The sequence below is a fragment of the Camelus dromedarius genome, chromosome 11, assembly GCF_036321535.1.
Source record: "Camelus dromedarius isolate mCamDro1 chromosome 11, mCamDro1.pat, whole genome shotgun sequence".
In the NCBI taxonomy this organism is placed as follows: domain Eukaryota; kingdom Metazoa; phylum Chordata; class Mammalia; order Artiodactyla; family Camelidae; genus Camelus; species Camelus dromedarius.
The window spans coordinates 31055269-31074884 of NC_087446.1; the positions used below are offsets into that span (position 1 = coordinate 31055269).

Here is a 19616-nt window from a genome sequence, read left to right on the forward strand (position 1 = left end):
AGGTAATGAAAAGGTTTTGAAATTAGAGCAATATGCTGGTTACACAACATTGTGAAAACGCCAAATACCACTGAATTATATACTTTAAAATGGTTAATTACATGTTACATTAATTTCACCTCAAGTTTTTTTAAAAAGAAGAAAAACAGCTTTCTGAGAACACTTTGACTTTTGCAGCACTGAACTGGAAAAATTTACTTCCCCTGTGTAACCACAAATAAGCAAAGCAATGGGTCTTAAACTGTAGTATGCCTACAAGTGAATCACCAAGAATGCTTGTTAGTTTCTGATTCCATACAGCTTGGGAGGGGCCCAAGAACCTGCATTTCTGGTACGTTCCCAGGTGGTGCTGTTGCTGCTCTGGAGGACACTTTGAGAACCGATGGAGTAAAGGGAGCAGTGGCTGTAGCCAGGAAGCAGAGGTTTGAAAGTGCAAGACCTGTTTGTGTGGCTGGGTAGAAAGATGTACAAAACAGGACTGGAATTAGGTTGAGTCTAGTCTATAGATCATAGAGAGTTTCTGTAGCCAATGCTGTGGAGTTCAGACTGAAGAGGGGAGCATGTGTAAGAATTATATGTATGAACTGTGACCTCAGCATGGAGAGGTGAAAAATTACAGAGAACTGAAACTTATTTCAGTTGGTTAAGAACCTTTAAGTTACTGAATATGGGTTTAGATTCAGGAACTGAGTCATGGAACAGGTAAACTTCAGAGGTATTCACTCAGCTGGTATGACCAGTTCCACAAGAAACTTGGCAAGAAACATGGCATTGTAAATTGTACTCTTACTATTTCATGTGATTGGCTATAAATCACTTTCTAGTATTTCAATTGCTGAGATGAAATACACTCAACTTTACAAAAGAAACATATCTTGGTCAAATTTTTAGAGTTTGCTTCCACTTTCCATGATAGGACACCTCCATAGCACCACTCCTGGACACAAAACTAGCACAGGTGGAACTAATTAATAAACTAATCGAAATAGGAGTAACCAGAAACTACTGTCTGATCTCTTGACATTGGCTGACTGAACACTTCAATTTGAGGAACTGGAATAGGGTATCAATGATGCCTGCAGATTGACACCAGTGGCAGGTCTAACTGTGCAGGCTACTATCACTTAAAATTTTTCTTTTAAGTTTAAAGGAAGAATAACCCACTATCTGTGATATCAGCTGTATATATATAACCAACTAATGTCTACAAAAATCAAGCCATACAGGTGAGTAAATGCTAATAAAATGCCCCAAATATTCTACAGACCTCTTCCCTCTGGTAAGGGGTCTCCTCAAAGTAATTTTAAAAATTCATGTGTGTCCAAGTTATCTTTACCTTCTATCATTGCTATAAAGGGTTCTGCAAACCTTTCAACAGCCATTTTCTAAATGACTCAGGTGATAAGTGAGACCAAGCAAGGTAGTGAGGCCTCAGCCACATCCATCACCAGTATTAAAATGCATGTCTTAATAGTAGCAGGAAATGACATCTTCCTTTACGAAAGAAAAACAGTGTATTATAAGCATATGAATAATTCAGCCTCTATCAGGTTGCAAGTTTAATGGAAATACTTACTTCTTTGAGAGCAGCTGGGATTTTTTTCTGTTTCCTCCCTGATGGAATACTATGTAAGACTGATGATAAGGCACTTGAAGGAGATTTGTGATTTCCGGGAGATCCAGTCTTAGGGGAGTGCTGGTGGTCTAAAACAAATCAGGTACACTTATGTAACCAGTGGCAAGCATTCTGCAACTCAGTTTAATCCAAATCAATAAACATTGCTGCATAAAATATCCATGGAAGGATACTTAAGAAATTTATGACACTGAGGCTTCTGGGAAAAGAAGATAAATGGTGGGAAGTAGAGTGGGAGGAAGACGATCCACTGTCTAAGGTTTTATACTTTTTCAATGCAAATCCTATGAAAAGATTGCCTTTTTGTGCCTTTAGAGTTCTGAAACAGGTTAGTGTACTAACAACTTAAAAAAATAAAAATTCCCTCCTGACTTAAAAACAAACAAACAAAAAAACTAACAATAGCATTTGGTATCCAGATACATGACCAAATATTACAGTGAACAAAGTACTAGAAAAGGGACTATCAGACAAAATGAGGAAGTAATTAATTTTGACTGCAGAGGTTCAGGGAAAGCTGAGAAAAGAATGAGAGGTTTGAGTTGGCCATTGAGGTATAAGTAGGAATTTGCCAAGCAAAAAAGAGGAAGAAGAACACTCCATGAAGAAAAGTCAGCATAAGCAAAAGCACAGAGGTATGAAATTAGATCATCTATTTGGAGATGAGGCTGGAGAAAAAAAATAAGAAGGCTGGATTTAAGGACTCTCTTTTAGGCCTTTTAGGCTGGGGAGTAACATGAGCAGACCGAATTTTAAAAAATAAATCTAGCAGTAGGGAAGAGGAAGAATTTTCAGCAGAAAAACCTGTTCAGAAATTAGGACAGTAATTCAGATGGAAGATAATGAAGGCTTTATTATGGCTGAGATGAAGAAATCAAGAGCAAGACAGGTTTTCAAAGATAAATTTGACAAGATTTACTGACCAAGTGGGTGTGGGTGATGAGGGAGGAGAATTCAAAAAAGGAATTTTGAATGTTCGAGCCTGTATTATATATACTCAGAGAACAAAGGTTGGAACATAAGGGTGGCAAATGATTAGATAGGTGTATCTTCTTGGAAAATGTATACAGATACTTATTTATTCCTCTGTAAGTAGCTAGATTCTGAAATAGCATGCCATCTAGTTTGATTCACTTAGATACTGTCATTTGCTGATGAAAAGCTATCTTCATCTGCATGAAGGATAATTTTTTAAAAATCTAGATCCTACAGGTCTCAGGAAGTTAACTAATGATCTCTTCCCAAAATGTAGACCTGAGCTGCATTCATCTTAACTGCAGGGATGGATATTTGCAGATAATGAACAGGTAGATAAGATTTATCATTTTGTATTTGGTGAAAAGCTGCACATTTAGAATTAAAACAAAACCTTACTAAATCAAAGTGATTAGAATAAGGCTAACAAAGTGCCACCTAGTATATTTCCATAGAGCATTACTTTACTGATAGATTAAAAATGATTTGTAATGAGCACACAGTTGTGAAACTAGAAGCTTCAAAATTACTTGAAAGCTAAAGTTCCTCTGTAACTGTTTTAAGTTTTTCATCCTGTGATTACATTTCTACAATTAGTATTCTTAGCAAAACTGTTTTCAGGGTAAAAATAAGTTTCAGTCCAATCTCTCTTGGAATTACCACAAAATATGAGCTAAGAAAGCTTAACCAAGTTAAGAAAGCAAAACACTTAATATTTTGAGTTAAGTATCCACCAATCATATTGCTAATGAGCCTAAGATGATTCTTTTAGAACATTGTTTGAAAGCATCTAGGGAATAAAGGAATTTTCAGTTAAATCTTTACTTGTATATTACCTAATTTCTGCAGTTCTTGGAAACAATGTTCACATACTCTTGCTGGTTGATTTTTCAGGTAATCTAAGCCATACTTATTTGATGAGCAAGCTTGACATACAATCTGCAAACACATTGGAATTATTTCATTTAGAATAATCTTTGTATCCAAACCATCTGGTATGTTACAATTTATAGTGCTGTCTACTTTTCAAAACGTTTTCATAGTCACTGAGTCTCAGTAACAACTCAATGGAGCTCAGACACGTAGTGAACTCACACACAATACCACACTTGAAGATGAAGAGGCCACAGATTATTACCGAGTACTTATTATATAAAATAAAATACTAAAGGAGTTCATGTGTGCAAATGTTTAGACCAGTGCCTGGCGTGCAGTAAGTCCTATGTTAGCTGCCTTTATCATCATCGTCTTCATCACCATTGTCATCATCACTGCTGCAACCAGGAACACTTCTGCTGTACCTTTTCTATGTGTCTGGCCTGTACTAAATGCTCTCTAAGTAAAATCTGTTAAATCTTTACAGCAACTCTCTGACTGTTATTGTCACTATGCTCATTTTACTAATGAGGTCATGAAGATGTAGAAACACTAGTGATAACTTCAACACTGAAAGTTCCCTCCTATTAAATACTTAGTATCTAAATAAATGCAGTTTCAATAATTATCTATAAATGTGAGCATCTATTTAACTGTGAATGTGTTAGTTTTTTAAAAGTAAAAATTTTCTGTTTTTCACATTCTAAAGTAATCTTGGGGTTGGAGAAGGGTAAGTTCTCTAACAAGATTGCCTCATTCCTAAATATTTAGAGAAGATACCATCCATGATTCAGTATCTCCCCTACCTCCCCTTACAGTGGTTCCAAGGAGAAATGTGCTTCCTTGCTAGGCACAGTGTGGAGCTATTACAGATCACAAGGGAGACAAGTGTTATCCTCTCCAACCTTTCCGCAGGCCCGGCAGTGGTGTCGTCTCCAGGTCAGAGTGAATTCACTTGTGCAGATCATACACATTGTGGCTCTAGTATCAGGAATCCAGATGGGAGCCTTGGACCCAAGAGGACTAACTTCATCTTTATTTTCTGAGTCTGCCTGTGGAAGAATGACTTCTGATTATCTCTAGGCACACTGACTGCTCCAGCATTAAGCCTTTTTATACTGGTGGCTCATTGCTGATGGTATCACTAAACATGTGGATGATATTTTTCATGTTCTCAGGATGCTAAGCACTGATAGATACACTCGAAAAATCCTCTAGCGCAAAATTAACTTAAAAAGATGCCTGTGGTAGTGCAATGACAGTTGATTAGTTTCTTCCTTAAACTATATTGCATTTCCTAAATATTCTACAATGAGGTTTTATAACTAGAAAAAATATGACTGCACTACATGCTATCATAGACTTGCAGTTAGACATTAATAGAAGGAATATTTAGCTCTGAAATTGTACACACACCTCAAAAGCCTTCTGTTAAACACATGTTGCTTTTCTAAGCCCCTGAGAAAAGTTTCTTTAGGGTAAAAACTGATTGAAATGCACTGAAAACAAAATAAGAAGGAAAAGACAATACCTCATCAAGACTCCTAGTAGGACAGAACGTGATTCTTTTCTTGGCATACTCTTCTATTGACCTGGAAATCGCTTCTAGCCATTCATCCCTTTCTGGGGCAGAACTGTTGGGGGCAAAAGAAGGTTCTATCAACCAGCTGTCAGCTTTTATCCTTGGCCTTTTTCTTACTTCTTTTTCCTTCTGCCATGGCAACAGATTCCTCCACCCTCCAACAATGCCAGTCACAGGCAACAACTCTGAGGTTTATGTGTACAAATAGTCACAGCAAGCACTAGGGAACACATGGCATTTTAGCAAACACAATGCTTTTTTTCTTTCCAAAAGTAATGCTTTCTATTGAATGGCTTTTGAAGTCTCCTAAACTTGGAGGTACTTTTGTTTGATTTAAGGGCTATTCATACAAGTAATAATTATGATTATTTATATAACCAAGGAGTTTCCTGAGATATAATCCGAGAATTTAAAAATATTCCAAGGAATCAAGTTTCAAACCCAAATTTAAAGCATAGAATAGTAAATATTTTTAGGTTACTGAGTATTACTAAAAATATCTAGAAAGGGCACTGGAGTAAAGGAAGCATATTTCTGGTGTCACAGACAGATGTTTAAGGATAGGTTAATGAGGGAAAGAGCCTTCGATGGTTATTAGGGCTTCTTTTCCTATTCAGCTCGTCACATATTCTGTTCTTACCCTCAGTTCATCAGGAGCTATGTGATTTGAATGTAGATGGAAGTGGGCCAAATAGGGGAAAAGCCTGCTCAGAAAAGGCATTCTTGTGCTGCGTTTTTGTAACCACACCTCGCTCTAAAAAATTCTATGGTAACTCAATCACTGGTATCAGCACATTTTGTTTTGCATGCTCAGGAGTGTGAAGCACGTTTTAGGTATTGTGTGTATGTGTGTGTGTTTGTACAGAGAGACACAGATTATTTAATAATCAATTTAAAACTCTTATCATAATAAAATAAAATCATCATAATATGTGATTGTGTAAGAAAATGTTCTTTTTTTTTTTTAAGAGAAGCATACTAAAGTAGGCTTGAAATGACCTGATATCTGGAATTTGTTCTAAAGTACTTTAGAAAACAGGAAAATTTGTGGCAGAATCTTGTTAAGCTTTGAGTCTGGGTAACTGAATACGCAGTTTCATTGTATGATTCATTCTAATTTTAAGTATACTTGAACTTCTTAAATAATGTTTTTAAAATTAAAAATTCCATCATAAATAATGATACAAATAGGCATATTTTGATGAATCCAGAAGATGTCAAGGACATACTTAAAAAACCACTCACCTTCCCCATAATAATCATTCTCAGAAATGTACCTTCCTACTGAATGGCTTAAGTGCCCTTTAGAATATGGACTCATAAGGATATAAAAGGTAGAAATCCAGTTTACAAATAAAATTTTAAAACTAGTATATTTTTCAAAGTTTCATTATATACCAAAACCAAAATAAAATAGGAACAGCCCTTATCTCTCCAAACCAAACAAAACCTGCCTCAGTTACCTCCACTCTTCTACCATCACTGCCCCAGCTAGCTGCCATTTATTTCACATTTACGACTATCACTACTTACAGATAAGCAATCTCAGGATTCAAACTGTTAGATTAATTTGCTTTAGAGAACAGACTGTACTAAATGATGACTTGGTATCAGACCCAAGTGTGGCTAAAGGTTGAACCCATCACTGCCATGTCACCTCCGACCTCTGTTCCTGTTCTTGGAAGAATTCTGTTATGAGAACATAGGCTCAGGTTCCAAGTAAACATTCATAAAATATTACTGTCCCCCCGCCCTTTCTCCCTCCCCAACTTTTCACTGGAAAAGGTAACAGAAAACAGAGAGGCAGATGGCTAATTTGAGGATTGCTGTCTGATTTTCCTGGAGCCCTGGGAGCATAGGAAATGTGATTTGACTGTGCAAATCATGTCACATATGTTGTTCTTTCATTTAATCATTCCTGGCTCTCTCTTGTGTGGGGTTCTGCCAAAACAATGTTTACCAGCTCTTGATAACACATTTCTCACAGAGCATACACATTTGCCTGCAGCATCGTGTGAAGGCAGTCTAGCTCTGCTTTCATGACATGGTTAGCAGAAGAATCAGCATCTTCCTTCTATCAAACACAGTTAAACCAAGTATTCTTTTCTTTATGGAATGTGTACATTACCAGAAAGCAAATTTGCATTAAATAAGCACCATTTCCCCACTGATTGCAAAGAATGTCTAAGGGCAAAAGCTCTCCAAAAGAAGGGATTTCTGGTGTGTCAGACTTTGCCACATTATTTACTTCTTGTGTTAACTGCAGGATGTTATGCTGACATCCAAAGGCCATGTCACTTCAGTTCATTTTACTGGGAGCTGTCTATGGGCCAGGTACTGAGCCATGAACTGGGCACATGACACAAAGTACACCTCACTTGTAAGGGCTCACATCTAACTGAGGTGAGACATAAAAACAAATAATTACCATATGATACAACAAATGTAAGGTAGATAAATATCATAGAAGTAGTAAATTACCTTATTTAGGTAGCAAGGGAGGCTTTGCAGAAGTGATGACTAGGGTATGACTGGAAGAATTACAGGAGTTTGAGAGGGAACTCTCCAGTCTCTCTGTGCACCCTCAGTCAGTCTCCTAGCTTTGGTCATCATCTCTAAGCTGATGACTCCCCAATATATGCCTCTAGTCCAGGCTTCCTTCTGACATCCAGATCCTCACATAAACTGCCTCCTTGATGACCCCATTCTCAAGATTCGCAGGCACCTCACATTCCATATGCTCATGTGAACCTAAATTCCCGATTTCTCCCCCACACCTACACCTCTCCCAGTGTCACCTATCACAGTGAATGGCACCACTACCCAAAACACGGTACAAGCTGGAGACTCGTTCTTAACGTCTCTCTCTCTGTCTCTCATTTCCTATAACCAATTACTCATCATCTTCTTCAGTTCCCCTCCCCAACCATTCCCCACACAGCAACCAGATATTCTTTTAAAAATGCCAATATGATCACATCATTCCCTTGTATAAACCTTTCCGTGGTTTCCTGTGGCTCTTAGGTTAGAGACCAAAATCCACAAGATGGTTCTGCATAATCTTTCTCCCTGTCCTTCCAGGCTTACTCGGGTCTCTCTCCCTCTCATTCTCTATGTTCGTGACATGCTGGCCTTTCAGTTCTCTGAGTATGCCATGTCCCTTTCCACTTCAGGACCTCTGTGCACATGTTCCCAATGGCCAGGAGCCTCCTCCTTTTCTCTCCATCTGGCTATCCAGCTCCTACTTATCCTTCATAACTCAACAGACAAAGGCCTTTAGGGAAGCTATCCCTGACTGTCCTTTCTCCACCAAACCTACTCGGGGTCCCTTGTTTTACAGCCTCATAGCACCTGGTAGTTTTCCTGTGTACTACTTAAGGGGTAATCATACTGACAATTGATTGTGTTAAATATTTGCTACGTGTTATGTCTTTGCTAACGAAATGTAAGCTCAGGGAAAGAAAGGCCCTTTTGATTCTCCACTGTACCCTGATGCCTAGCACAATGCCTGGCCCAGGGGAGAGGCTCCGTATTATTTACTAAATGAAAGAATGGATTCTAGGTAGAGGTAGCCACCCATGCAAGGCAGAAGGCTGTGAAGTTGGCTGGCATGCATGGAGAACCATAAGCAGATCCATGCTGATGGAACATGCCATGCCTTGGTAGGGTTGGTGACAAGGAGAGTGAATGATCAGGCTGGTGAGGCAGATCAGAATCAGATCACAAGAGGCCTCTTAGGCCCTTTTTACATGTTATACAGCACCTGACTCACAGTGGTTGGGGGAATTCAGAAGCAGAGCCTGGCACACAAGTTGCATTCAGTATGTGTTTGTTCCCTTTCTTCCATGCCACCTTAACACTCCCTTGGAAATTTACTTTTCCTTTATGAAGAACTTTCCAGTTTTATCATTTCTCCTGCATACCCCACGTTCAGTCCATCAGTAATCCTACTGGCTCCACCAGATTTGACCGTTTCTTACCACTCTAGTCCAGACACCATCATCTACAGCCTCCTCCCTGGTCTTCCACCTTCTACTCTAGTCTCTGTAGTTTCTACAAAGTAGACAGTCGTTCTTTTAAAAATATAAATTAAATCACCCCAATACTTAGCTTAAAACCCCTCGATGCTTTCCTATCACACCTAAAAATCCAATAACCTTATTAAGGTCTAGGAAACTGATCTGAAAGAACATGAGACATCCAGATACTTACCTGATAGGCAATCAAAGAAAGAAAGATTTACCATCATTTGCTGAATTGTTTAATCTTTAATAAAATAGAATTTTGTTTTCTTACCAAAGCACATTTTCAGTTAGGAAACTTAAGTGTAACTGAAAGCTTAATTTTCCTATAGGCATTTCCTCTTTGGATCTTTGAAAATAACCTTCTTGACTTTAAGAACCAAACTTAAGTCTTTGCCAAGAGCCTGATGTATAGGTTAACTTGATGTTCTTTGCACTTTTGTTCAAACTCAAGAAAAGAAAGAATAGAAAGGGAAAAAAAAGGGAACAGTTCCAAGGATTTACTTTCGCTCTGCAAATACTGATCTGGAGGATGCTTCAGGTATCCTCTCCCCACTGCCCCAGACGGAACTTTGCTTGCTCTGGCTGGTAGCTGGGAAGCATCTGACAAACCATGAACACAGGAATTTGTCTTTTCCTGTCAGCCTGAGATTTGAAGTCAGGCAGCAGGGGCCATTCCACTTCAAGAAAAGTAACATGAACCAGGGAGCTAGTCTTGTGTTCTGACTTTAGGAAGTCCACACATTTGGTCTGAGTCCTTGACATCCAGGGACACAGGCAACACTGCAATGGTTAAAAGCATGAATTTTAGCGTCAGATTCAAATTTCAGCTCCCCTGGCTCTGCTATTTAATAGCTGTTGGCTTTTCCATCATAAGATGGGTATAGTAGTAGTAAATTACCTTGAAAGGGTGTTGTGAAGATTTGATGAATTAATGCATAGAAAGTGCTTAGGATAGTCCCTGGCACAAAGTAAGCACTACATAAGTGTCTGCTGCTAATTTTATTGCATCGAAGGCTAGGTCTGAGAGCCACCCAGACTCGTTATCCAGATCAAGCTATGGCTGTTGGTGTCTCTCCTTTCACCAGACACATCCTGCCACACATCCACTTTGGCCACCCAGCGAAGAACTCAATAATATATGTGTATGAGTCATACAGCTTCAGGTTTCCTTGATTTATATTACGGTAATATATTTTGATTTACACTTCCATAAGTCACTGCAGGTTCCAATTTGAGGCAATGTGGTATCATAAATAACAATAGGTTTAAAAGCAAAAGATCTTCTATTCTATTCTTGGCCAGCTTTGTATCCTTAAGAAAGCAACTCAGTTTTTCTGTAACTTAGCCTTCCTTATTTTTAATGACACCTACCTCAGGGATTTACTATAACTTTGAATGTTACGTGAAAACTTCCTAGTAAACTACAAAGCACTAGATGTTTTTAAAAACATTATGTATCATTGTAAAAAGAACTGAAATACTCACTTTAAAAAACTGATCAGTGGGTAGGGTATAGCTCAGTGGTAGAGTGCATGCTTAGCATGCACGAGGTCATGGGTTCAATCCCCAGTACCTCCATTAAATTAAAAAAAAATAATAATAATAATAAATAAATAGATAAAGTTAATTACACCTCCCCCCTGCAAAAAAAAAAAAGATCAGCAAAGCGCCCTTCTCAGCATTATCATTCTATTCAGGAACATTCTTACCTTTGTGCTTCTAGCACACAATGGCAACGGCTCACAGACATTTTACCTATGTGGCAAATCAAGAGTAAACTGCATGGTATTAGGAAAGAAAAGAAGGAGAAAATAATAAGTCTGGTAGTTAACCTAAATGTGAAAAATGCTGGAGCTGTCTGACCCTGTAATACTGGCAAATGTTCATCTATATGTTCATCTATATATATTTTTAAAATATACCTGGCTGAGAGGATGAAGGAACGTTCTACACTTTCAATCTTTAGTTCATTCTGATATGCCTCTTGGGTGGGTTTTCCAACCTGGAGGAAAGCAAACCAATTTAAGCAGACTTATCCCATTGAAAATTTTATCCCTGAAGCACAGCTCAAGTTGCCCGATGCCTGGCTGCTGACATCACCCCTCATCTTTGGATCCAGTTTGATCCACCATTACTCTTCCTCATCTGCGCTATGCTCCAGACAAATTTAAATACATCCAGACACACAGGCCCAACTTCCCCACCCTTAGGCTTTTGTCAGACTATTTCCTTTACCTGGACTGCCTTTCCCCACACCTCAGCACCGCCATATGTGACCTATTCTGTAACCCTTGGCTCTTCCTCCAAAAAGACTTGCTCAGTTCTCCCTCTTTCCTAGCTGCCACCAATCCCCACCATGTCCCACCAAAAGCTGCACGTTCCTTATTTTCGGAGCTCCCACAAACCTTAACTGCGCTTTTATAGTGATATTTATTACTATCTATTTTATAGGTATTCATGTGTTGCAAATTGGCTACCCAACTAGTTGCTAAGTTCCTGGGGGCACTGCAGCAGAGGTAGAGACAAAAAGAATCACACTTCAATTCATCTTTGTGTTTTTCACCAACTGATAACATGTTTTGTTTATAGTAGTTCTCAGTAAATGTCTCACGACTAAATTAATGTATGAGGGAACAAATGACCTCAAAAATGAATAAATAAACAGTAACACATGGAAAGAGAAGAGATAAGGATGTGAGAAAGATGATTATCTTAGAGCTCCTTCTCTAAATATATTAGGGTAAAAAGAAAGTATCTTCTAACAGATGCACAGACCTTCATTCCAGCCAATGAGAGCATGTTGTTCAGTTTATACATCCCAGACTGTACTGGTGTTGTATACAACAGGGCATCATTAAACTGAAAGTAGAAACATTTCATAGGACAATGGAAAGAAACAAATTTCAGCTACAAAGGTATTGATAAGACACAGGAATAAAGGAACAATATTACCTCTCTGTTTAAAACACTCTGAATAAAATACTTACGTTCTGCTTATAAAACCAGAACCACCTAGAATGCTTTATTAGAGTATTACTAAAAAGTAATTTCTAGAAAATGGTGCTTTCTGTCCAAATTCTGTAACAGATTCAATGTTTTGTGAATTCTAAATCCCACTAAGGTATTACAATATGCTGAAACAAATAATAGATTGAATAAATTTTTCCAAATTAGAGGTGAAATAAACTAAATTTAAAAAGGAAGTAAATTTCTAGTTATGCATCATAAGACTTTGTTTCCTATACTTGAAATGCAAATAAGCAATACATCCACTCAGAGACCCCCAATATAACTGCTATTTGAATGTGCTAAGCTTATCTGTCATGAACAAACATCTCCTTTCATTAAGCAATTATTCCTGCCTTGGACTCAACAGAAACACACATGGCCACTTACCAGGAAAAACATCCGGGGCTGCATGACTTTCCGAGATAGTTTCATCAGAGTTCCCTCTTTGAGAAATACCTGATTCAGCCAAAAAAACACATTTAGTACTACCGTCATAATACAACTACAAAATACATATAATTTCCTTTTCAACCTCCTTTTCCCAGAATTTATTTTTGTAGGGGATGGGTGGACATAGTTTCCTTGTGACTTTTTAGTGTCATAGTTTCTTTTTAAGTCCTTTAAGTCACTTAGGAATTGGATAAGCCAGCCGAGTTTCATAAATCCAGTACTGAGCCCCGGTACCATGTGGTCTGAGATGTAACTGACCGAGCGTGCACTTGATCCTGAGGCACAGCCAACATCCTGACAACTGCAGTTTGTAATTTTCCTGGATTCATCCCCTTGGCCACTTCTGTGCTCTGTGAGGAGCATCAAAATACCAATTTTCTCCCTCCCCTTATAATCCTCTTTTACATTGAAGATTTTAAATGAAACTGTCTTTAAAGCTGTGTGAGGTCAGCTAGTATTACACAATAAAATGATCCTATTTAATCAGATACTCTGTGGGGTCCCTTGCCATTCTCCTAATTGAATTGGACTTCTTTTCATAGTGACTTAAATCATGAATGTTTTGAAAGGATAGAATGAACTGAGTTGATCCAGATTGGGTCACTGAAGAGTAACAATAACAAATAACCTATTTTCATAACTGAAATGGAAATAGCTACAAACAGTGCCTAAATCCACTGTGTTAAGTTTGCAAAAGGCAGTCCAAAGCACTTACCCGTCCAGGCTGAACTATTTCATGGTGTCCATTTAAGCTGTACTGAATTTGCATAAGTTTCTGAAAGTTGTCCTACAGAAAGAGAATGTAGAGCATGTGAAGGCACGGGCTCCCGGGCTCAACAGCACAGCAGCCACTGAAATGAATGTACTTACTCCTTGCTTCATGGTGTCATTGGCGTGGTTGGCTACCTCTATAACCACAGCAAGGGCATCTAAAATATGTAGGGACAGAAGGGGCATTTGATCATCATCATTACCAATGAATTGCAACACTGAGCAACTCCAGACAACAAGATAGCTATCTTGTCACCAACCACCAACCACTGGAGGAGCTCAGTTAACTGCGAGTAGGCAGAAATAGAGACGATAAGGTTGGTTCAAGGAGAGCAAAAGCAAGGTAAAAACAGTACTTATGAAAAACATGAGCTTGGAAGACACTAAAGAGACATTATGGACCATGAGTATCAACAGTATGAGTTGTGTATCAATGACAGGGTTGTTTTCTGCTGAGATTTGATTGTTCTGTTGAAGTTTACAAGGATAAGGATAGGATTTTACCTGGAAGCTAAGGACCATTCCAGGATAAACTGCCTTGGGAGAGAAGGATTCTGGGATAGGAAACCAGAATTCTGAGAAGCAACTATTTAAGAGGATCAGCACTCAGCTGCTTTTTCTTAGTCTGGTCCGAAAAAGGAAGAAATGCCACATGGAAGCCTACTGGACCTTAGGAAATTATATTACAATATTTTGTGAGCTAGGTTATTTAGCTTCAGCTGTGTTTTATTCTTTTTATTAACCCTTTGCCTTTGTTAAACGTTTCTGAATGTTTCAGTCTTATTATCTGCGTGAGTAGATATAAACGAAAAAGTCTATAATTTGTCTCCTTTTGGGCAACAGTTGTTCTCAATCTAAGACAGTAGTGTTCCCCTTGGGACATCAGGACACGTGTAAGGCAACTTTTGGTTGTCACAAACTGGGAAGGTCCACTGGCCTTTAGTGGGTAGGAGCCAAGGATGTTAAAAATCCTGCAATACTAATGAGAAATCCACAAAAAGGTTACTCTATATACTATGACAGTAGCACTTCCAGGGAGAAAACTGGTAGAGTGTTTAAGAGGGAAGCATGGCCTCCTGAGGCTGGTGGGGCAGTGAGAATAATCGTCAATGAAAGGACTATTTTTTTTAAAGAGATCAATTTCTGGAAAGGGTGTGAGGTTTTGGTCCAGCTACTGTAACTGACCAAAGGATACTCTTTCTAGTACCAGCCCTGGAGGTTCTTATGTTCCTTAAGTGTATTCTTATCACCATTATTAAAGGAAAGCAGTATTTCCTTTAGAGACCCTGACCACATATCAGGATTTATTGCATCTGGCACTTGTCATGGCAGATATTCAAGAGGTGACCCTGGACACATTCCCCACTTTCTGGCATGCTTGAATTCCCAGTGGACAGGAACAAAAGTTTAAAATTTAATGAATGGATGAAATAATAAAGCTGCTGCTATTTGGTCACCTGGCCGCCAAGCTCTGACTTCTTTCATCCATTCTGCAATTCTACTTTACCCATGTCATCTCTTTAAAAGGCCCTGGTGACTCTTCCATACACTCTTCTGCTTACCTTCAAAGGTATATTGGTCTCATTTTTCCTCGCCCTTGGGCAATCTCATCTACAACCAATCATCTCTTTACTGCATTGCCTCTGGCCACAAAGTATACCTCACTGTTCACTGCTTATTCTAAGCCATGTCTTTGCTGAAGTATGTAATTTTCTTTAAACAAGCTCCTTAACCTCTGGCCCTGTATTTGTCTTATCAGTAAAATGGAGTTAATAACTCGCTATGCTTGAAGGCAGAAGCCCTGGGACGTATGTTTCCTTGAGGCCTTATTTGTTAAGATCTGTCTGAAATGTTTATCTCCGTGAGACAGACTCTGATCTGGAATGTCCACTCTTCCTCTCATCCACCATCTCCAGTCGGCTCCTCTCTGGCCCTACTTCTCTCAAAGCGAAGCTCTGCCTCTTTGAACTTCATGCTTTTCTCCCTCTCCCAAATGATTCTATACTGTTCAGTGCATCCTTACTTTAAAGCTGTCTTCTTTGTTCTTTATCTGATGATGAGTATTACAGACTTTCTTCTTCAACTAAACTATATGTTCACCAAAGACAAGAAGTATGTCATACCCACCACTTCAAACTTTTCCTTTAAAAAAGCATATTAAAAAGTATAACACTTGCAAAGAGAAGATAGAGAAGAAGTAAAATGATTAATAGAATGAGTAAGAATCTCTTATAAAATGGGTTAAGAGCCTTTCAGCTTTGTAATATGAAAATGTAAAGGATGCACAAGAATGTGGTCAAAATTCGTAAAATCAATGGGGTAGAGATGGACTTGCCTAAGGTGCTTCTAGATTAGAACCAGGGATATACCTATGACATTTGAAAGAGGTAGTTTGGGGATAAATAGAAAGAAACACCACTATCCTGAACAGAATGCATCCTTATGTGTGTGTATGTGTATGTGTGAGAGAGGGAAAGACAGACAGACATACATACACACACACAGACACAGGATTATCCTGTGACTATCAATGGGTCCCTTGCGTTGTAATGTACGACTTCCCTTAAGGACTACTGGGGGTGAGGGGGGTGAAAGGATGATAAGGCTAATGCTGATCATTAAACAGTCCCAGCACAACAGGCTATTTCAGACCTTCTCCCTAATTTGTGTAGTTTGGTCACTTCGTGGACTTGTGATTTTAAAGCCTAAAAGGACCTTGCAGATCAACTGGTTCAGTACCTACTTTTGAAAGCAGTGGACATCTAGAGAAGGTGAATTTACCCCTGGCACAGAGAGACAGAGCACAGGAGGATGAAGCTTCCTGACTACAGACTATGCTGGGACCACCCTTTCAGGAGGCTGGCTCCCATTGCTGCCTGGCCACGGGCATCTTTTTGTCCCTATAATTTCACCGCTATCCAGCACCACTCTACCACTTTACCAGTTCTATTTTGATTTGCCCAAAATAGAGTTTTTAAAAAGACTTGTTACAAATAAAATACAATTTTGTATATGGGTTCTGTTACATTTTTACTTTCTAGGTCCAAATAAATATAATATAAAAACTTCTGTAACACATAAGACCGCAAAGGTTATTTACCTTGAGTGTCTCTGTAATCTCCAGAGTCTTCTAAGAGATTTTTCAAATAATCTAGAAAAGGAAAAAAATCATAGTATTTAGTACAATAAATTACTAAGGAAAAAAACATTTGTCTTTCTCATTCAATACTCCAGTCAGTCTTATTGGTTCATACACACTTGTTCGATTTGTGTTAATGTTCTAAAAATGCGAAAGAATTAAGCCCAGGGATCAACTTGAACAAATCAGGACACAGAATCAGAGCTTTAGAGGTTGCACTGGTAATTTTAGAGATGAGGAATCAGGCTACACGGTATCACCCAAGTAATACAACCTCTCTGTGTCACAGGCAGGACTAGAATCCAGGTCTCCTGATGCCAAGTTCAGCTCTTTTACTCTAACACACATGAAATACCTTAATCTCAAGGTTAGATGTATTGTCTAGTACCAAATTTCAAGCATTAATAGATTAGATGCCTAATGAACTCTTAATTTGCCAATCTTAAGAGTCTAATAATGCCTAGAACACCAGAAAAATGCAATACATGTATCTAGACCATTGGTTCTCAAATGGGGATGAATTTGCCCTCCTGGAGGCATTTCTGATTGTCGTAACTGGGGGAAAGGGGGCGCTACAGGCATCTAGTGGTTAGTGGCCAGGGATGCTGCTAAATTTCCTACAAATGCACAGGACAGTCCTACAACAAAGAATTATCAATTATCTGACCAAAATGTCAATAGGACCACATGGAGAAACCCTGGTCTAAATGAAGATGGTCTGTAAATGAACAACATGGTATATAGGAGTTGTTACAGTATTTTTTTAAAAAGACAATAGGCTGTATTAAATAAATCTTTAATACAAAGGTATGTCACAGGATTTCAAGGTAATATTTCCTTCTATGTGGAGACATGTGGGATGGCTTGCCATTAACTATCAAATTAAAACAAATTTCATTCCCTGGAATTTAAAGTCCCCACTACAAGTCCCCACTGACTTTTCTGATTTTCTCTCGCGCTACTGCCTAACACAAGCCCTTTGTTCTTACCAAAGTTTGATTCTGCACAATTCCTTAAACACTTTCCATGTTTTTCCTGGCTCCATATTTTTTGTCTCTAATGTTTCCTTCTTCTGAATCCTTTCTCTGTCTCTGCATATAAAAATTCTACTCATAATTCTTCAGAGCTCAACTCAAACTCCTCCTCTCCTACCAGACTTTCCATTTGAAAGAAATAGTCTTTCCCTTTGAATAATACCTCACCCAGCAGTTAACTCACTTCGCGCTTCTGATCATTTTCTTTTTCCTTAGACTAAAAGCTCCTTGTGGGCAGGACCCACATCTGATCCATCTTTCTTTCTCTCCTAGCACTTAGCCACGGCCTTTGCATACAGGGGACAAGAAATGCTTAATGGATTAAAGGAAAAAATAAATTTTTTTCAGACAGGATTATGTCCTAGTTTAAGTAAAAGGCAAAAAAAGCTGAAACCAATCCTAATGCGGTAGGAGTTGAGAAAATACAAAGAGGAAAGGCATATTAAAAGACTGAATGCATTTTAAATCACATCTAATCTCAACTGAGCAACATTATTGAACAGATATAATTTTATCCCACAGATTCATGAAGCTATGCTCAAAGGCACAAAGGGAAACCTGGATGTTAGTGTCAGATTTTCTAACTTAATAGTAAACACACACACTCAACTGCTGAAAATGTACATCTTTGAGACAGTGATTCAAGAACCTGTGAGAGTCTAGACATGCACATTATAAATATCCAGCCCTGGCAATAAGCCACAGTGAGATGTCGTGTATGACGAAATTAAGCTTCTGCACACTAGAGCATAGGTTCTATCTTGCCAGAGACTATCACAAGCAATTTAGATCTGAAAGCAAACCGAACACACAAGTTGGAGAACATTCTTCCAGTCAAATAAATAAGAAAACCACAAAAATTAACAAAATACACTGATTATACACTACACTCAGCCTCATCTGGAGATGAAAAGTGAACTTAATCTAACTCTGACCCCATTCAGAATACATTCCACATATAAGCCATGTTTGGTGAATCCAGATGCTTAACTTTTCTGTGAAAGCAACAGGGTTTGGAGAAAAACTTACTCTTCTTAGATATTCTCAAGATCCAGGTTACCTCATTAATCAAAAGTGATGTTCCTTAAAGCCTGCGGTCAGCTGAAGAGTGTGGAAATGAAAGTAGGTTTATCTAAGTATCAGATTCATGGCAAGTTCCTATTTTGTCTTCAATTCTTGTTCTTTAAGACAGAAGCATATCCACGCAAACTGGGACATTTCTCTAAACCAAAGAGGTCACGGGAAGATGTCCTTATTAGGAAATCCTGACCTCAGAATTACTGTGCTGAGCCCCATAAACTTGAATCTCATTTTCTTACCTTGTACTCGAGTTCAGCTGCTGCCTGCCAAACTGAACTTTCAGGAATAAAGTAGAAATACACAAATTGGCTGAGCAGAAAAGCCACCATTAAGATGTTGCAAAATCATGCTACTAATCAAGGAGATAGGTTTACTTTCTTGCCAATTAAAAAAAAAATCTTAAAATTCAATTTTCAAAGTTCAGCTTGCTAAAACTAAATTTTAGAATTCAACTTTCCAGTGTGTCTATCCATCCATATTTCCAGGGCGTCTTGTTGTAGTACATCCTGCTTTTGAGGACTTTTACCTTTTCTAGGAAGACAAGCCCATGAGTTAAGAATCACTGCTGTAATTACAAAGTAAGAAGAACATGACTGATCACCCTCTGAGTCAGATGGGAGGAGCAATGAAATCACCAGCTGTCCCAGTGACTGTCATAACCCAGGTGAAACCCAGGAAAGGAGACCAGACAGACACTCCTGTGTTAGTCAAAAGGAATTTACTGTATACCATTTACGTCCTTAGTATCCTGTAGGAGCCTCATTAAAAAAAAAAATGGGGGCAGGACTCATTTCAATTCACCATGTTATACTTACAGTATTCTAGACTATCTACTCAATTCCAAGGCTTTACTGTTTCCGCCAAGCCAAACTAAGCATTTTTCAAAACTTCACTAATAAAAACACCTCAAACGCTACTGAGATTATTTATATCAAATCAAAAAAGGTTGGTGCAGCATGCATGGCTATCACAAAATGCATTTTCTGGCCACCAGGTGGCATCATCGATCAATGAAAGCTAATTAACCCCATAGTCACCA

The 19616-nt window shown here is 38.5% G+C and overlaps 1 protein-coding gene across 3 annotated transcripts in view; it reads right to left on the bottom strand.

Moving 5' to 3' along the window:
* The window catches only part of FGD6 (FYVE, RhoGEF and PH domain containing 6), a 99801-nt gene that overhangs the window by 9721 nt on the left and 70464 nt on the right, over positions 1–19616 (bottom strand). For all 3 annotated transcript variants that reach the window (XM_031463000.2, XM_064491599.1, XM_010989961.3), the window contains exons 9-18: positions 16425–16475; positions 13424–13482; positions 13269–13340; positions 12491–12559; positions 11870–11953; positions 11017–11096; positions 5019–5121; positions 4393–4539; positions 3448–3550; positions 1577–1704 (exon numbers count right to left, since the gene is read on the bottom strand). In XM_031463000.2, coding sequence (XP_031318860.2) covers positions 1577–1704; positions 3448–3550; positions 4393–4539; positions 5019–5121; positions 11017–11096; positions 11870–11953; positions 12491–12559; positions 13269–13340; positions 13424–13482; positions 16425–16475 — 896 coding nt within the window. The remainder of the gene's footprint in view (positions 1–1576; positions 1705–3447; positions 3551–4392; positions 4540–5018; positions 5122–11016; positions 11097–11869; positions 11954–12490; positions 12560–13268; positions 13341–13423; positions 13483–16424; positions 16476–19616) is intronic.